Source organism: Portunus trituberculatus, chromosome 29, assembly GCF_017591435.1.
Source record: "Portunus trituberculatus isolate SZX2019 chromosome 29, ASM1759143v1, whole genome shotgun sequence".
Classification (NCBI taxonomy): Eukaryota; Metazoa; Arthropoda; class Malacostraca; order Decapoda; family Portunidae; genus Portunus; species Portunus trituberculatus.
This window is the reverse complement of record NC_059283.1, coordinates 11,388,160-11,405,651: the sequence shown is the minus strand read 5'-3', so window position 1 is coordinate 11,405,651 and position 17,492 is coordinate 11,388,160. Positions and strand designations below refer to the sequence as shown.

General features: G+C 41.1%; 1 protein-coding gene across 1 annotated transcript in view; it reads right to left on the bottom strand.

Moving 5' to 3' along the window:
- Nucleotides 1–1,483: 1,483 nt before the first annotated feature.
- LOC123510631 (hemicentin-2-like) overlaps nucleotides 1,484–17,492 on the bottom strand; it is a 245,769-nt gene continuing 229,760 nt past the window's right edge. Inside the window, exons 6-7 of the mRNA XM_045265926.1 lie at nucleotides 4,167–4,341; nucleotides 1,484–2,959 (exon numbers count right to left, since the gene is read on the bottom strand). Of these exons, the coding sequence (XP_045121861.1) occupies nucleotides 2,766–2,959; nucleotides 4,167–4,341 (369 nt within the window). The 3' untranslated portion in view covers nucleotides 1,484–2,765. The remainder of the gene's footprint in view (nucleotides 2,960–4,166; nucleotides 4,342–17,492) is intronic.

The window sequence follows — 17,492 nt, the reverse complement described above, 5'->3', positions numbered from 1 at the left end:
TGTGTGTGTGTGTGTGTGTGTGTGTGTGTGTGTGTGTGTGTGTGTGTGTGTGTGTGTGTGTGTGTGTGTGTGTGTGTGTGTGTGTGTGTGTGTGTGTGTGTGTGTGTAAGCTTGAGTGGATCTTCAATACTCCTCCTGCTTGTCTTCGTGTCTTTGTCTTCCAATACATCCATTCCTGTGTATTTACGTGTATGAATATAGCATCTGTGTGTGTGTGTGTGTGTGTGTGTGTGTGTGTGTGTGTGTGTGTGTGTGTGTGTGTGTGTGTGTGTGTGTGTGTGTGTGTGTGTGTGTGTGTGTGTGTGTGTGTGTGTGTGTGTGTGTGTGTGTGAGCAGGTGGGTAGGGCGGGTGCGTGGATATATTCGTCTGTCTGTGTGTGTCGGTCTGACCAATGCTTTGATCTGACGTAGGATGGACAGGACACGCGGGGGATTTACCTGGTGAGGGAGGGTCTGATCCCACCTGTCTCTCCTCTGAGCTGGAATTGGGCCGGGCAAAATTACACGTAGACTCAAAAATCAATACTTGCACAGAAAGGATTTAACCTCAACCAAAGCGATTTAAAAAGGGAGAAGAGAATAATTTAGTTTTTTAAAGTGTTATATGACTGGGATATCCTTAGTAATTAGGGTGTTAGGGTTGAATCAATAGGGAGCTATAACCCCTTCAGTACCATGACGCGTTTCCATATTCACCCTGTTTACTATTTCGTGATTTTATACAGCTTCAGAAACTCATGTGGGGATTGAAATAGTGAAGACTCAGGCCATTAATCTTCTGACCTCCTTAGACTCTTCCTAATGCCAATAAAATGTTCTAATCGTACACAAATCTCAAGGTAAAAATGTGTCCCAGTACTGAAGGGGTTACAATTGGATGCATTTGTGGATAGGACTGATAGTTGGATATTAGTGGGTATGTGTTTATAAAGGGACTGCCACGTGTAGGTGTGTTGATTTCGCGTGACCTCCTTCGTGTTTGTGTTTGGACAAATAAGTGCTGGAAATTAAAGGATATAACTGTAAATAATCGAAGGAAACTGAAAATTCGCCCAGAAGTAAAAAAAAAAAAAAAAAAAAAGTATGAAAAATGTAATAAGCGCAGGAAACAAATAGAAAGTGTAAAAAATCTGTAAAAATATTAAATTAAGGTATGTTTTGACGCGCACCAGGCAATTAGTTTTACTTAAGGGACAACGAAATAAAAAGAAGAGAAAGGAAGGGAACGTGAACGGAGATAAAAGACAAGGATTGCAACAAGAAATACCGTAAAGTAAAATGGAAGAAAAAGAAAACGGAAGAAGTGAGATAAGGAAAAGGAATTCCGGAAAAAAAAGTTAGAAATACAACGAAAAACAAAAGAAAGAAAAGGAAGAAATATAATGTAAAAGGAAATCATTTAAGGGGAAAACGAAAAAAAAAGTAAGATAGAGAAAAAAAAAGAAAAGGAGGAAATATAATGAAAGAAGAAATAATCTAAGAGTAAATGGCAAAAAAAAAAACTAAGATAAAGACAAAAAGAAAAAGAAAACGAAGAAATATAATGAAAGAGGAAATAATTTAAGGGGAAAAGTAAATAAAGAGTAAAATAGCGGCAACGAACACAAGAAGAAATAACTTAAGCATAACATCACCCACACACTTCTCTCCAGACATCAGGTTCAGTATGTACAAAAATATATATACATCGGGAAAACCTCGTTATTTTGCAGAATACTAAAAAAAACACCTCTTGATATTCCTCAGCGCGCCTGCAAAGTGTCCGGGAGGCACTGCGATACGTTACAACATGCACCGCCACGCCTCCTGCACACCACAAAACCTTGCAGACAGACTTACTGCTTCCTCCACGCTGGCACTTGATTCGAATCCACATAAAGGCCTACTGTATATGGTTCGATGCCTTAGAAATGTGTGGATCTCCTTGTGTCGTGTCTATAGGCCATCGAACACTACCACTGCAGGAGCCTTTTAAACACCACTTTTCCGCTACCAGAGAGGATCAAAACTCCTTTACAATGTCTGCAAAACACATAACAATTACAGGATGCTTATTATACCGATAAACTCCCACACAACACCTTTGTAAAATTAAGGTTACTTGTTACCCTCGCAACACCTGTACAAAACACAAAAAGAATGCAAACAAAGGCAGACAGACGAGCTGCGACGTGCCTATCACATGGCAGTATAATAAAACAGAAAAGAGAGAAGATACGGTGCGATAAAGTTAATACCAATTATTTTTGTCATTTTTCAGGGAATGGAAAATATTGGCAGTGTCCCCCAATTTTTTTTCTCTCCATGCCAGTGTTAATCATCAGAATTCGAAGGGAAATGTTCGAGTATTTGACTAAAAATTGAACACAGCAAGTGGATGGCTTCTTCCGTGCGTTTTGCGTCGCAGGCGAGACTGGAACTGTACTGAAACCAACACAAGAGTCAACAGAGACACACCACTTGAACCCTGACGAACAGAACAGACGAAGCCACCAACTGAAAGGCAGGAACAACCGCCATTCACCTCCACCCGACCAGATTGTCACGTGTGCTGTCCTTCAATAGACAGAGTATAATCAATAGGCAACTTAGTAATACATATATACAACGATATTTAGTGAATGGGGGCCGTGTACATGCAACCCTCTCTCTCTCTCTCTCTCTCTCTCTCTCTCTCTCTCTCTCTCTCTCTCTCTGTCCTGTCATGAGCGTCCTGGTCCTCGCTACGCCTGACGTGGAGTCCCAGAAGTCTTCCAGCTGTCCTCTTATCTGTTCGTGAGGAGAGTGGTGAAGGGCAGAGCGAGTCCCAGCACAAGCCTCGGCACTGCGGCCAGGGTGACGTGACCGACGGGCCCGTAAAGGCAAAGGGAGGCTAAGAGAACCTGCAGGAGGGCTGAAGGGGCGGGGCAGCCTTTCTGGGCGCTGTTGTCCGTGGTTTGCATGGCGGCGGGGGTTTTGCCTAGAACAGAAAGGACACGTGGGGTGGAGGTGAGGCTATGAATTCTGCACGTGTGAGTGTGAGTGTGTAGATGAAATATTCGTGTGTTAATGATGGTTTTTACGTGTGTGTGTGTGTGTGTGTGTGTGTGTGTGTGTGTGTGTGTGTGTGTGTGTGTGTGTGTGTGTGTGTGTGTGTGTGTGTGTGTGTGTGTGTGTGTGTGTGTGTGTGTGTGTGTGTGTGTGTGTGTGTGTGTGTGTGTATCAATAAATTATAAAAAAGAGGGAGTGACCATGGCAGTGACAGTCATAGAGGGAGGTTGTAATCGATTCAGAGCCTTTTCTGTGTGTGTGTGTGTGTGTGTGGGGGGGCGGGTGCGTGCGTGCGTGTGTGTGTGTGTGTGTGTGTGTGTAAGTATATGTGTGTGTGAGCATAAGTATGTTTAATTACAAGTGTGCGTACAGAGAGGAGATATTAGTAGAAATCCCACCATTAGCCTCAGTAAATAGTATGTAAGATTAGTAGCATAATCTACGAGTGTTAATCTACTTATCATCAAATTCCTGCAATCACTGAATTACAACGCTACGGAAATTCATTACTGTAATTGATCATTTAGATTCATATGAACAATTTTACGCAGAGCAGCTAATTTTAAGACACTTATCATAAAAAATAGCCATTAATACGAGAGAGAGAGAGAGAGAGAGAGAGAGAGAGAGAGAGAGAGAGAGAGAGAGAGAGAGAGAGAGAGAGAGAGAGAGAGAGAGAGAGAGAGAGAGAGAGAGAGAGAGAGAGAGAGACTGACTGACTGAATGATAGACAGAAAGAGAGACAGAGACAGACAATAGTGAAAAAGAGAAAAAAAAGAGAGGAAAGATTGAAAAACGCTATATAGAAACAAAAACAGAAAAATAACCAGAAAAAACATAAAAACAAAAAAACACGGAGAGAAGACAAAGAAAACGAGAAAGAAGACGCCAAGAAAAAAAAAAATGAAAAATGAAAAAAAAGACGACGCCAAGATAAAAAAAAAAAGAGAAACAAAGAGTGGAAAACCAAAACAACCACTATATAGAAACAAAAACGGAAAAACAACCAAAAAAAATATATATATAAAAACACAGAAACAAGACAAAGAAAACAAGAAAGACGACGCCAAAAAAAAAAAAAAAAAAAAGGAACATCGCAGAAGAAAACGAGGAACACAGACTGGCCAATCGCTTACTCTTGAGGACGTGGACTTGGATGGAGATCTTCTGGGCATTGGAGGGCTTGCAGGAGTACTTGCCGGAGTCCCAGAGAGTGGCGTTGTGAACCAGCAGGGAGGAGCGGGTCGTGTCACCGTCATGTATCGTCTCCACTTTAATCTCTCGCCCTTCCCTCGACCCGTAGTTCACCAGCTGCGTCAGAAGAGAAGGATTCCACATCAGTAAAGAATCCAGGGTCTTAAGGATTTCATGCTTTTCTTAGGGAAGGATTCGTGGTCTTAAATAACCAAGGATTCCTCATAAAAATAGGATTCCAGGATCATTTTAAGGACTTCATGATTTTCTTAGGGAAGGATTCGTGGTCTTAAATAAATAAGGAGTTCTAATTTTTTGGCACCACAAGAAAAAAAGGATTCAACGTTACAAAAGGAATCCAGAATCACTTTAAGGACTTCATGCTTGTTTTTATGGAAGGATTCACGCCCTTAAATAACCAAGGAGTTCTGACTTCTTAGGACCAGAAAAAGGGGATTCAACATTACAAAGGAATTCAGGATCATTTTAAGGAATTCATGATTTTTTAGGAAAGGATTCATGCACTTAAAAATCAAGGAGTTCTGATTTTTTGGCATCACCAGAAAAAAAATCACATTAGAAAGGAATCCAGGATAATTTTCAGGATTTGCGTAGTTTTAAGGAATGATTCATGCCCATCAGTAACCAAAGAATTCTGAGTTTTGGCAATGTTCACCTGAAAAAAAAAATTGTTCCATATAACGAAGGAATCCAGAATCTTAAGGAGTTACATACTTTTTTTAGGTAAGAATACACGCACTTAAGGTAACCAAAGCCTTAACTTTCAGCCCCACAATCCACCAGCCCCGTCAGGAAAGAAGGAATTCAAAATCTTCTTAAGGTATGACATGCTTCTAGGGAGTCATTCATGTCCTTTCGGTAGCCAATGTTCTGATATCTGTGGTGGCTCTTGTTGGTCATATTTGCAAGCAGTTCTTCATTTAAAACACCTTTCTCAGAGGATTCGTGTCTTTTATGAAGCGTTGCAAGAACCTTTAGGTGTATGTGTGTGTGCGGGTGTGTGTGTGTGTTGACTTTCGTTTGAGTGTTTGCGTGCTTCGGTAAAGAGAGCAGGTTCTTCACGAGGGGATAAACACATGCAAGAAGCCTTTGGTGGGAGAAAAAATGCACTGGATGTAGTTTCAAGTCATCTCTGGTAGGAAAACAGGTATAATGAGCTCGTGTCCCGTATTGACATATTGACATGCTTCTGGTAAGAGGAAAAGTGTTCTTAAAGAGAGATAAATTGCTTTTTTTACAATATTTTGGTAGAGATAACGTACTGGAAGTAAATCTGGTTTGGATTTTTTATTTTTGCTGTGGTGAAAGTGTGGTATAGGTGTGTGTGTATGTGTGTGTGTGTGTGTGTGTGTGTGTGTGTGTGTGTGTGTGTGTGTGTGTGTGTGTGTTGAATCTTATCGAGTATCTCCATCCTCTCTGTGTAGGAAAGTGGATCTAACAAGTAATAAAAGCCTTCTCTGTGAGCTTGTGGTCGGGGATAGATCACTGGTTGAAGTATGTACACCTTACTCTCCTATTTGCATGTTCCAGGTGATAGTCAAATATTTTTCAGGCGACATAGAGGCCTTTGTTGGGAGTTATTAGTGGGAGAAAGTGACTATTGGAGGTAGTTATCGCTAATTGCTAATGCGTGTGGTGTCAACTTAGGGGCTACTTTCAGAGATCTATGGGGTAATTACTGGAGGATATTTTTCCTTTCTTTATTTCTTTCTTTTTGAGACAGACAGAGAGAGAGAGAGAGAGAGGAATAAATTTTTATGCCAACTTTTTAAGAGAAGTTTTAAGAGGATGAGACTTTTTAGGGATTTTTGAAAACTTGGAGGGAAATTCGTAGAGATGATGAAGGAAAGATAGAGGCGGAGGAGGAGGAGGAGGAGGAGGAGGAGGAGGAGGAGGAGGAGGAGGAGGAGGAGGAGGAGGAGGCGAAAACAAAGGAATTTCAAACAGGAAGAGACACTAATAACCTTGATAAGCTGTTTTGGTAACTATTCTACGCTATTAGAGAGAGAGAGAGAGAGAGAGAGAGAGAGAGAGAGAGAGAGAGAGAGAGAGAGAGAGAGAGAGAGAGAGAGAGAGAGAGGACGAGGAGACAGAAGAGGACACAAGAGGAAGAGGAGGCAGTTAGGGTGGAGAGTGTAGCAATGACAAAAGGTAGTAATGGTGACAGATGAAGGAGGAGGCGATAATGAATGTGACGAACGTAATGACAAATGACGCTGCGCATTTGTCACGTGGGCAGTAAAGGTGAGAGAAACGTGACTACGAGCGACGCTGCCTCACCAAAATAAATAAAACCAGTGCCACATACAACAAGACAAACACACACAGCAGAAAAGTACACTCCGGGGAAAGAAAAGACAGAAAATGCTAAACCAATGTACAAAATAGGGAGAAACTAGTGTAATGATAAAAAAAGATGATACGATACATCCAGGACGAGTAGCTAGAGTGATACATGACCGTAACAGAACATGCGTAGACAAATATACAAACATACAGAGGAGAAAAGTACATTTGGGGAAGAAAAAGTCAGGAAATGCTAAACTAATATACAAAATAGGAAGAAACTAGCGTAATAATAAAAAATAAAAAAATGATACGATACATTCAATACGAGTACAGTGATACAAAACAGAACATGCACAGAGAAACATACTATACGTGATATACCTAAAAATTCTAAAGAGAAGTGAGAAAACTAGTATACCAATATGAAATAGATACAATACACCGAACACACTGGCGTATAAGATTAACAAGCAAAACACACAACACAAGCCCAGCCCTGTTAGTCCAATACTCACTAATGGCCGTAAATACAGAGGCGAAAAGATACATGCGAGAAATGTATATGCAGTGAATATGATGAAAATGACTCGTTACAATGAATGCCAAGGTTAGGCCGCCTCTGCCCTATCTATCCTACCCTGCCCTGCCCTGCCTTGCCCTCTGTTCGTCGTGCTAAGCGGATTACCTTAGGATTCCTGAATAAAACATTGATCCAATCCCCAACAACAACTGGCCAATAGACGAGCGCCCATTGGCTGTCCCTACAATGACGTCACAGTGGGAGCCTCGTGACGTTTCGGTGTGACGTCACGAAAGGAAAATGAGTGATTGAAAAGAATGAGAAGTCAGCGTAGGTTGAAATAGTGATAAATAGTCATGCTTGTGTTTGGTGATGAGTGTTGACTCTTCGTTGTGTTATGAATAAATGGTTCAGTTTGTGAGTTCTGGTTGTGATTTGTGTGCTCTCTCTCTCTCTCTCTCTCTCTCTCTCTCTCTCTCTCTCTCTCTCTCTCTCTCTCTCACATGTCGCTTGTCTTGTTTTGTATGTGTTGAGAGTGCGTATGTATCTGTCCGCATGTTGACTTTGTGCTGCATCTCTCTCTCTCTCTCTCTCTCTCTCTCTCTCTCTCTCTCTCTCTCTCTCTGGTTACGTTGTTAAAGTGAAATTATCTTTACAATCTACTAGTCCATTTCCTGCTTTTTGGCCTTTTATTTTATAACTGCAATAACTTTAAGTGCTAATAGGACACCAGAAAAATGCCTCGTTGTAGAGAAATGTTTGTTGTGAACTCTATGGTTTGCACACACACACACACACACACACACACACACACACACACACACACACACACACACATAATCTTGCGTGTTGACCCATAGCGTTGAGAGGAAGCTCTTAATAGTATTACTACCTGGGTGCATCCACACGCACACACACACACACACACACACACACACACACACACACACACACACAGCCCTTCCTCTTTTCATACAAACGCGGAAATAAAAACTTTAAGGTAAATACATATAAATAGAAGCAAATTAAACGCCCAAAAAACAATACTTGCATAAATAAATGAAATATCAGAGAGAGAGAGAGAGAGGGAGAGAGAAAGAGAGAGAGAGCAGGGTCCAGGGAACATCAAAGGAGCCACGCCCAGTTATGATCCCATGGCTTTGTATGTTGTACTTTTTTGCGCAGCGTTGCTAATGTGGCAGTGGCAGAAAGTGGCTGTCGTTCAACCTTTCGCTTTCGTCCAGCATTAACATGGAAAACAGCGCCGCTCCATGTACTAAAGCTGGGAGGTGGGAGGACGACTGTTGTGTGTGGGTGGGACGGGAGGGGGAGACAGTGGTAGTGGTGGTGGTAGTGGTGGTTGTAGCAGTAGTTGTTGTAGTTTTAGTAGAAGTAGTAGTAGTAGTTTTTGTGGTTCTAGTAGTAGTAGTAGTGGTAGTAGTAGTAGTATAGTAGTAGTAGTAGTAATAGTAGAATTAGCAGCAAAAGTTCTAGTAATAATATTTGTAGTAGTATTTATTGTTGTTACTGTGGTGGTAGTGGTGGTGATGCCAGTATTTTTTAGTAGTAGTAGTAGTAGTAGTAGTAGTAGTAGTATATAATAGTAGCAGTAATAGCAGCAGCAGCTCCATCACTATTAGCTTCAGCAACAGCACTATCACTATTAGCAGCAGCAGCAGCATAAATAGCAGGAGCAGCAACAGTAAAACAAATATTAAGAGTAATAATAACTGATGGAAGTGAACGCCGTGCTATATTCCCGGTTAAAGGGAGATAAGCGAGAAAGGCGTCACGTTTGATCTCATTACACCTAACACATACACAGGGCAAGGGATACACAGGTCCACTGAGGAACTGAAACATTACCTATACTACACATAGACAAAATAGAAAAAAAAAGAGAAAATGAAGAGACACGGAAGTCAAGCATACACAATTAGAAAAGATTAGAGAAAAAAAATAAAAGAAAGACTCAGAAGACTTCGTAGGCTTTATAATTTCTTCAAGACTTACTTATATAGTCATGAACTGAACAGAAAAAAAAATCAAGAAAATGCCTCGATGAAAGAAAAAGACAGAAGCATGTATTAATAAGAGCAGTGATATGTAGAGAGAGAGAGAGAGAGAGAGAGAGAGAGAGAGAGAGAGAGAGAGAGAGAGAGAGAGAGAGAGAGAGAGAGAGAGAGAGAGAGAGAGAGAGAGAGAGAGAGAGAGAGAGAGAGAGAGAGAGAGAGAGAGAGAATCACATCCCCACCTACCCTTTCTCTCTCTCTCTCTCTCTCTCTCTCTCTCACACACACACACACACACACACACACACACACACACACACACACACACACACACCTTGCCATCTTCACTTGTCTCATAATTCAGTTACACCTCCACTTACGAGTACATCCCGTGGCGGTCTTTCATGTTGGTCTGGCAGGACTGAGGCGCGCTGGGACACAAGAACATCATATCACGGTGTTTTCTCCAGCAAGCTTCTCATGTCCTCAGGCAGAGCGCGGAACGAGGCACATCACACTGACTCCTTGTTAACTCCACGAATACTGCATGAGCTTTGTGTCTCATGCACGCGTCATTGTCTCCAGCGCTTGCTCATTTTTTTTTTCTCTCTCTCTCTCTCTCTCTCTCTCTCTCTCTCTCTCTCTCTCTCTCTCGTCTCTTGTTTCTGACTTGTATAAAAATTAATCTCTCAGTGAAACCAAAAATACTCAAACCTAATATTTCAATTCTCCTCCTCCTCTCTTCCTCCTCCTCCTCCTCCTCCTCCTCCTCCTCCTCCTCCTCCTCCTCCATATTTATCCAAATCCATCAACGGAAAGACCAATAATGAGACCAGAGAGAAAGAGAGAGAGAGAGAGAGAGAGAGAGAGAGAGAGAGAGAGAGAGAGAGAGAGAGAGAGAGAGAGAGAGAGAGAGAGAGAGAGAGAGAGAGAGAGAGAGTTATGTTTATATATAACCCGGAATAAATCAGTAAGTCTTCTAATACCTGCGAATATCAACAAAAGTAATGACAACAATAACGAAACCAAATCGCGTTCAGTTTCCAAATTAGATACACTTTATCTCCTCAAATACCTCTCTCTCTCTCTCTCTCTCTCTCTCTCTCTCTCTCTCTCTCAACTTTCTTTTTTCTTTCAATTCTTTCCTTCCTTCCTTCTTTTCTTATTTTTTCCTTATTTCCTTCCTTTTTCCTTCTTCCTCTCCCTCTTTCCTTCCCTATCTTCATTTCTTCCTTACTTACTTCCTTCTTTCACGTACTTTTTCCTTCCTTCATTTTTCCCTTTTATTCGTCTACTCTTCCTTCCTTCCTTTCTTGTTTTTCTACCTCCTTTCATATTTTCCTTCACCTTTTCTTCTCAATCATATCCTTCTGCCTGCATTACTCTCTCTCTCTCTCTCTCTCTCTCTCTCTCTCTCTCTCTCTCTCTCTCTCGTCACATCTTTCCCTTTAACCCCTAATCTCTCTCTTTTCCTCTTTTAAAGCTTCAATCACTGCCTTTCCCCACACTCTCCGTCCATCCTCCCCTCGGCTGTCCACGCTATAAAGAGGAAATTCGCGCGTTCTGGACTTGGAATATCGTGTCTAAGATTTATGGTCCAGATGAGGGGATAGATTTTATGACTCTCTGGAGAAGTGAGTTATTTCTCATCTTTATCATTTCCCCTTTTGGACGAAACACTGCTGGAGAGAGAGAGAGAGAGAGAGAGAGAGCGAGAGCATGACAGAGGGAGAGAGAGAGAGAGAGGGTGGGGAGAGAGAGAGAGAGTAATGCAGGTAGGATATAATTGAGAAGAATAGATAAAGAAAAATGAAATGAAGGAAGGAAGGAAGGAAGGAAGGAAGGATAAATAGACGAATAAAAGGAATAAAAAGGAAGGAAAAAAGGACGTGAAGGAAGGAAGGAAGGAAGGAAGAAATGAAGGAAGAGAAGGAGGGAGGGTGGGAGAGGAGGAGGAAAGAAATAGGGAAGGAAAGACATAAGGAAATAAAGAAGAAAGAAAAGAAAGAAAAAAAGAAGAGAGAGAAAAAACACAAAAAACAATATTGAGTAAGAATGAGAGAGAGAGAGAGAGAGAGAGAGAGAGAGAGAGAGAGAGAGAGAGAGAGAGAGACAGCATCATACATCACCCGTGAAAAATAGCCAGATAAAGAAAAGTATCTGACAGGTACAAAGAATTAAGACAGACAGCTCGTGAGGAAAGTGTTGAAGCAAAGCAAATATGAAAAACAAAGACATAAAATAGGAAAACATACGACCGAGGAAGACAAAAAAAGATAAATAAAAGTGATGTATGCTCATATGAATCACATTACACCAAAAGAACATAAAACAACAACAAAAATACTTCATACCAAAATTCCCTTGTATTTTTATTCGAAACCGACGAGAAAAACAAAACTCAAGTAAAGAAAAAAAAAAACAGCAAGTAAAGTATATAAGAAAGACGAGTTAGCAGGAATTAAGTTGAGAAAAAAAAAAACGAAATATTTCCAAAACTTTACACACTAAGTTTATTTTTTATTGAATCGAGGGGAGGGAACACTGAAGCATGAGGTAGTAGAGAAAGAGGACGCAGGGAAAGCTTTGGGCTGCAGAGGGATGTTAGGAGGGAATGTATGTGTCAGGTTGCATGTTGATGAGACAGGTGTGTGAGAGGAGACACCTGTGAAAGGATTATTGGGCCGACACGTGTGGGCTGGCAGGTGTGGCGTGGCGTTGTGAGGGAGGGAGGATGGCATGAGGATAGACAGATGTGAGAAATAGGTCAGAGGTGAGTGTGGACACATGTGTAGTGGTATACTAGTGTGTTACAAATGCGTGTCTTTTATAAGGGCAGACAGGTGAGATAAATTAATAAAAAAGTGAATTTGGACAGGTGTAAAGAAGACAAATGAAAATATGGATAATGAAGACAAGAATGAGGTTAAACAAATGTGTGATGAGACAAAGTGACAAGTACGAAGATAAAAATTTGAAGACAAGATTAGGCAGGTGTGAAGGAAACAGACAGGTGTAAACAGATATATGTGGGCCACGTAAGAAAGTTGACATGTATGAAACAGAGGCGCAAGTAGGTGGGCTAGAATGTAACAGGTAAGAAGGAACGCAGGTAGATGAGAGGAACAGAAATGAATATGCAGACATTGTGAGAGAAATCTGATGAAAGGTGAAAGGTGAAAGTAAATAGATGTGAAAACATACATATGACTGAAGGATAGAAACACATGTACAAGTGGACAATACAAATGGAAACCAGAAACAAACCTGAAAGCAAATACGTGTGTGAGTGAAGAGATACAAATTTCAAAGCAAAAAGGTACATGTTATCGATGTGTGAAAGCAAGCACACGTGGCAGCCAGACATGTATGGAAGGGAGCAGCTACATGCGGTAACAAGACACCTGTATGACTGCAGCGAGACACAGGTGCACCAGGCAGGTATGCAGCATATGTGGAGAGAAGGATAGAACAAGACACCAGACGGATACTTCAGCAAATAAGATTTTTTTCTTTTTATGAAAGTAGGAAAAGCTGGCAAGGGGTAACATAACTGAACAAAAGGCCCACTAAGCTGCCAATCCTCTTACATGTCTGAGAGAGTTAGCCAACAAAAAAGAGATAAATGTCTTAAAAATGAGGCAGTTAGATATATTTGAAAAGATAATTAGACAGTGGAGCTAGACAAGAAGACAGACAGACAGATAACCACGAGAGAGAAGAGGCATTATTCAAGGACAAGTATATCAAGACAAGTAAAGGTCAGTAAAGGTCCGCCGTGAACCATGCGTGCTTTGGGGTCCTAGGGGTCTCCAAGCGCACGGGTTCGAATCCTGTCCACGGTCTGAGTGTAGGTTGGGCTTCCTCACTCGGGGCAACGGTTTCGTAGCGGGTGGGCTTTGAAATAGGAGGTACCCCAAAAGTAGCCCTTTAGTTTAGAAACTCCCGTGAAAAGCCCACATGGTATAAAAAGAAAAGAAAAACAGATACGTGTAAGAAAAAACCTGTAGAAGACCAGTACTGAGTAGACAAGTAAATGAGAGACAGGTTAATTGAACAAATATACCTGATGAAGATAGAAACTTGTGTGTGAATGACAAGCAAATTAGACAGTGAATAGAAAGACGAGACAGACACTTGAATAGATGATGACAGGTGAGACAAGAGGTGAGGTAATAACACAAAGACACCTGAAACTGTAAGGTGTGTAAAGAAAACATGAAACAGCACTGACAAGAAGGAAAGAACTTTGGAGAACAGGAGTAAAGGAGAGAGGAAGACAGAGGAATAGAAGGAGAACAAAGAGACATGATAAGAAATACATGTATGTGAAAAGGAAACTAATTAGAAACATGGAAGAGAAAACTAAGGCAAATTAAAACAGACGGTAAGACAAAAGTGAAGAAAAATATGAGCATGAAAAAAAAAATAAGAAAAGAGGACAAAGAAAACGGTGAAGGAATACAGATATGAGACAAAATCATTTAATTAGAACAAGTATTGGAAAGTAAGAAATTAAAATAGACAAGAAGACGAGAGAGAGAGAGAGAGAGAGAGAGAGAGAGAGAGAGAGAGAGAGAGAGAGAGAGAGACAGACATTAGAGCTGACGGGTAAGTAGAGGGTGCAAGACAGAGGTAGACAGGGACACATGGCTCACACATAACCTAACACCTTTTGCTGATGAATGACTCTCCTTTATGACTCCCCAGGGACGTCCCTTGCCCTCCTCGACCCTAAACGAGACCTGGCCACTGACCTGCCTTCCCCTACACGACTCATGCTCTTCTATTCTCTGTCTTGTTGAAAAAAATGAACTCACGACTCTTGCTATAGCCACTGACAAAAATTCTGTAGTCCTTTGTGTGTGTGTGTGTGTGTGTGTGTGTGTGTGTGTGTGTGTGTGTGTGTGTGTGTGTGTGTGTGTGTGTGTGTGTGTAAGTAAGTAAGTAAGTAAGTAAGTAAGTAAGTAAGTAAGTAAGTAAGTAAGTAAGTAAATAAATAAGTAAGTAAATAAAGGTGTATTGGCAATTAAAGTATAGATACATTTAAAAATAGACAAATAATAAATGAAAATGGCATAGATTGTCAGGCCGTGTGTGTGTGTGTGTGTGTGTGTGTGTGTGTGTGTGTGTGTGTGTGTGTGTGTGTGTGTGTGTGTGTGTGTGTGTGTGTTTCACTGTATGATCTGCTGCAGTCTCTGACGAGACAGCCAGACGTTACCCTACGGAACGAGCTCAGAGCTCATTATTTCCGATCTTCGGATAGGCCTGAGACCAGGCACACACCACACACCGGGACAACAAGGTCACAACTCCTCGATTTACATCCCGTACCTACTCACTGCTAGGTGAACACCACCTACACGTGAAAGGAGACACACCCAAATATCTCCACCCGGCCGGGGAATAAAAACCCGGTCCTCTGGCTTGTGAAACCAGCGCTCTAACCACTGAGCTACCGGGCTGTGTGTGTGTGTGTGTGTGTGTGTGTGTGTGTGTGTGTGTGTGTGTGTGTGTGTGTGTGTGTGTGTGTGTGTGTGTGTGTGTGTGTGTGTGTGTGTGTGTGTTGAAATATAGATTACATACACTGGGCTCGGCTGCCTCCATGCATCTTTGTTTTAATGTATTTGCAACAAACGCAATGTATTTTTCAATAGTTATTACGTGGCCCTCGGGATTTGACACACAACTTTTAGTTTGAAACAACTACTGCAATATTTTCACGGTGACTTAAATATTGCCACTACTCTTCCCACACGTCCTCAACTCTTCCAAAAAATACCAATAAAGATAATAAGAACAAAAACACGCTTATGATACAAAAGAGCATCAATTTACATTGTCGGAAAACTTGGAGCGGGAAAACTTTTAAGTATTTGTGAGTTATTGATCAGTGTATTTATATGTTGACTCTCAATTTCCCCCAAAAAATAATAATAAATAAGAACAACAAAATCACAACACAAAAATAATATAAAAGACCTTCAATTTTTACTTATTTTTCAGAACATCTCCCGCAGGAAAATATCTATCAGCGTATTTATTTTTTAATCTTCAACTCATCGCCATTCGCCTCTCACTGCTTACTTCGCCTTCAATCACGTCATTTCCTGGTATTCATCGCACACACCCCGCTGATTCGTTACTGTTTATTTCTATCACTAAGCCGTGGTGCTCAAACTCCGCCTCCTCCTCTACAATCACCTGCATGCTCCCCTCCACTTGATGCAATATTTAAACGTTTATCTCATACAAATTTCAGTATTTTGCTGTTCATACCTGAGTTCCTGGCAAAGTACTAATATATTACACTTCTGCTATCTCTCATTACATTGCTCCTCCCCTCATCTCAAATAGAATATCTCTTAAATGTCCTTTGTTTTTCTAATTGTAACTTATTGGTATTTTTTTTTTTTCCTTATTTCGTAGTAATTGTAGATCGTTCTCACAATTTGCAACTCTGTAATCTCAAATAAAATGTTTCTTTTTATCACAAGTTCCAGATTTTCTTCTTTTTTCGGAATATTTATATATTTATCTTATATTCATATTTTGCTAATCTTTTTCTCTCAAATAAAATACCTTTCAAATATATTTTTTTGCTATAAATTGGCAAACACTTTTCTCTCTCAAGTTGTCACATATTCATCTCGTCTATCTAAGGCAAGAGTTAACTAGTACTAATAATCATTCATACCTTTCTCTGGTAAACTTTGGAACTCCCTACCTACTTATGTATTTCCAACTTCCTATGACTTGATCTCATTTAAGAGGGAGGTTTTAAGACATTTATCCCCCTCCTTTTTTTTTTTTTTTTGCTAACTCTCTTGGACCTGCAAGGAGACTGGCAACTAAATGAGCCTTTTTTCACTTTATGTTGCCCTTGGCCAACTTTCATACAGTAAATAACACCTAATTAGTCACCTAAATCAGTGTTACGTCTATGAATTCAAGTATTTTGCAATTTATTTAAAAACTCACCTGAAGAAGCAATTCTGAAACTAGTCAGGCATAGTCTTTCTTCCTCCTTTTCCTTTCACCTACTTTATATCTAATTAGTTATCTGTTTATCTTTATCTAATCACTTCAGTCATTTATCTTTTACTAGTTCTACAGCACCTACGATAAGAAAACTGGCTAAAACTGCATCTATTCTTTTGACATATTTGTAACGTTCTAACATATTCCTAACAGTAATGATTACCTCGTTGTTACATTTTGCAACTCTGTCATCTCAAGTAAAATACCTTTCAAATGTATGTTTCTTTTTAATATAAGCTGCAGATTTTTTTTTTCTCATATTTCTGACGCTCTTACATATTCCCAACACTAAGGACACTCGAATCCTTCTCTCCTGCCGCATCTTTAGGATCCTATTATGTTTCCTGCTCGGTGGTATATTCCAGGATTTTTCTTCTTTCTGTTCCAACGCGGCGTCCCTATTCCATACTTTACTGGAGCGTCCTTATCCCGTGCCGCCACATCCTTCGCACCTTTATCTCACCAGGGATCCTTCTGTAATCCTTCCCTCTGGCCGAACCGTTAATATTTTCCCTATATATCTTCGTCTCTCCCTCGTATCTCTCTCTCTCTCTCTCTCTCTCTCTCTCTCTCTCTCTCTCTCTCTCTCTCTCTCTCTCTCTCTCTCATTTATTTCCGTTGCGTTTGCCACTATCCCCGGTTTTACTCGCTTCTCCTTTTCTTATTCTTCCTTCTACGTGCGCCTCTTCCTCTTTCTCTTCCTCCTTATTCCTTGAGCCATCACTTCCGACACTGTTGGTATCTTTTCAGTCTCTTTCTCTTCGTTTCTCTTTAAAGATTTCCAAACTTCGGAAGAGAGGAGAATGAAAGAAAAATCACAGGCTTGCTTGCTGGAGGAGGAGGAGGAGGAGGAGGAGGAGGAGGAGGAGGAGGAGGAGGAGGAGGAGGAGGAGGAGGAGGAGGAGGAGGAGGAGGAGGAGGAGGAGGAGGAGGAGGAGGAGGAGGAGGAGGAGGAGGAGGAGGAGGAGGAGGAGGAGGAGGAGAGGAGGAGGAGGAGGAGGAGGAGGAGGAGGAGGAGGAGGAGGAGGAGGAGGAGGAGGAGGAAAGTGTAAGCGAGTCTGCCTGTGAAAATTTTGCCAATAAGACTTGATTCTTGAAGTATTTTCTCTCGCCAAGCAGACACAGTTGGCAGATATGTTTTCTTCTCATACCAATTGACTCTCCTCTTTGACCTCCTTCCTCGCTTCTCTCCATCCCAGCGCGACAATCCTGCTCTCCTCCGCTGTTCCTCTTTTGCCGAGTCTTCCTACCTCACCACCCACTCCCTTTCCTTGTGTTCCGAGTGTTTGTTTTCCTCAGTCTTTCTATATCATTACTTGGGAAAACACTTGACGGATACTTTCAACCCCTTCAGCACCGTGACACGTTTTCATATTCATTCTGCT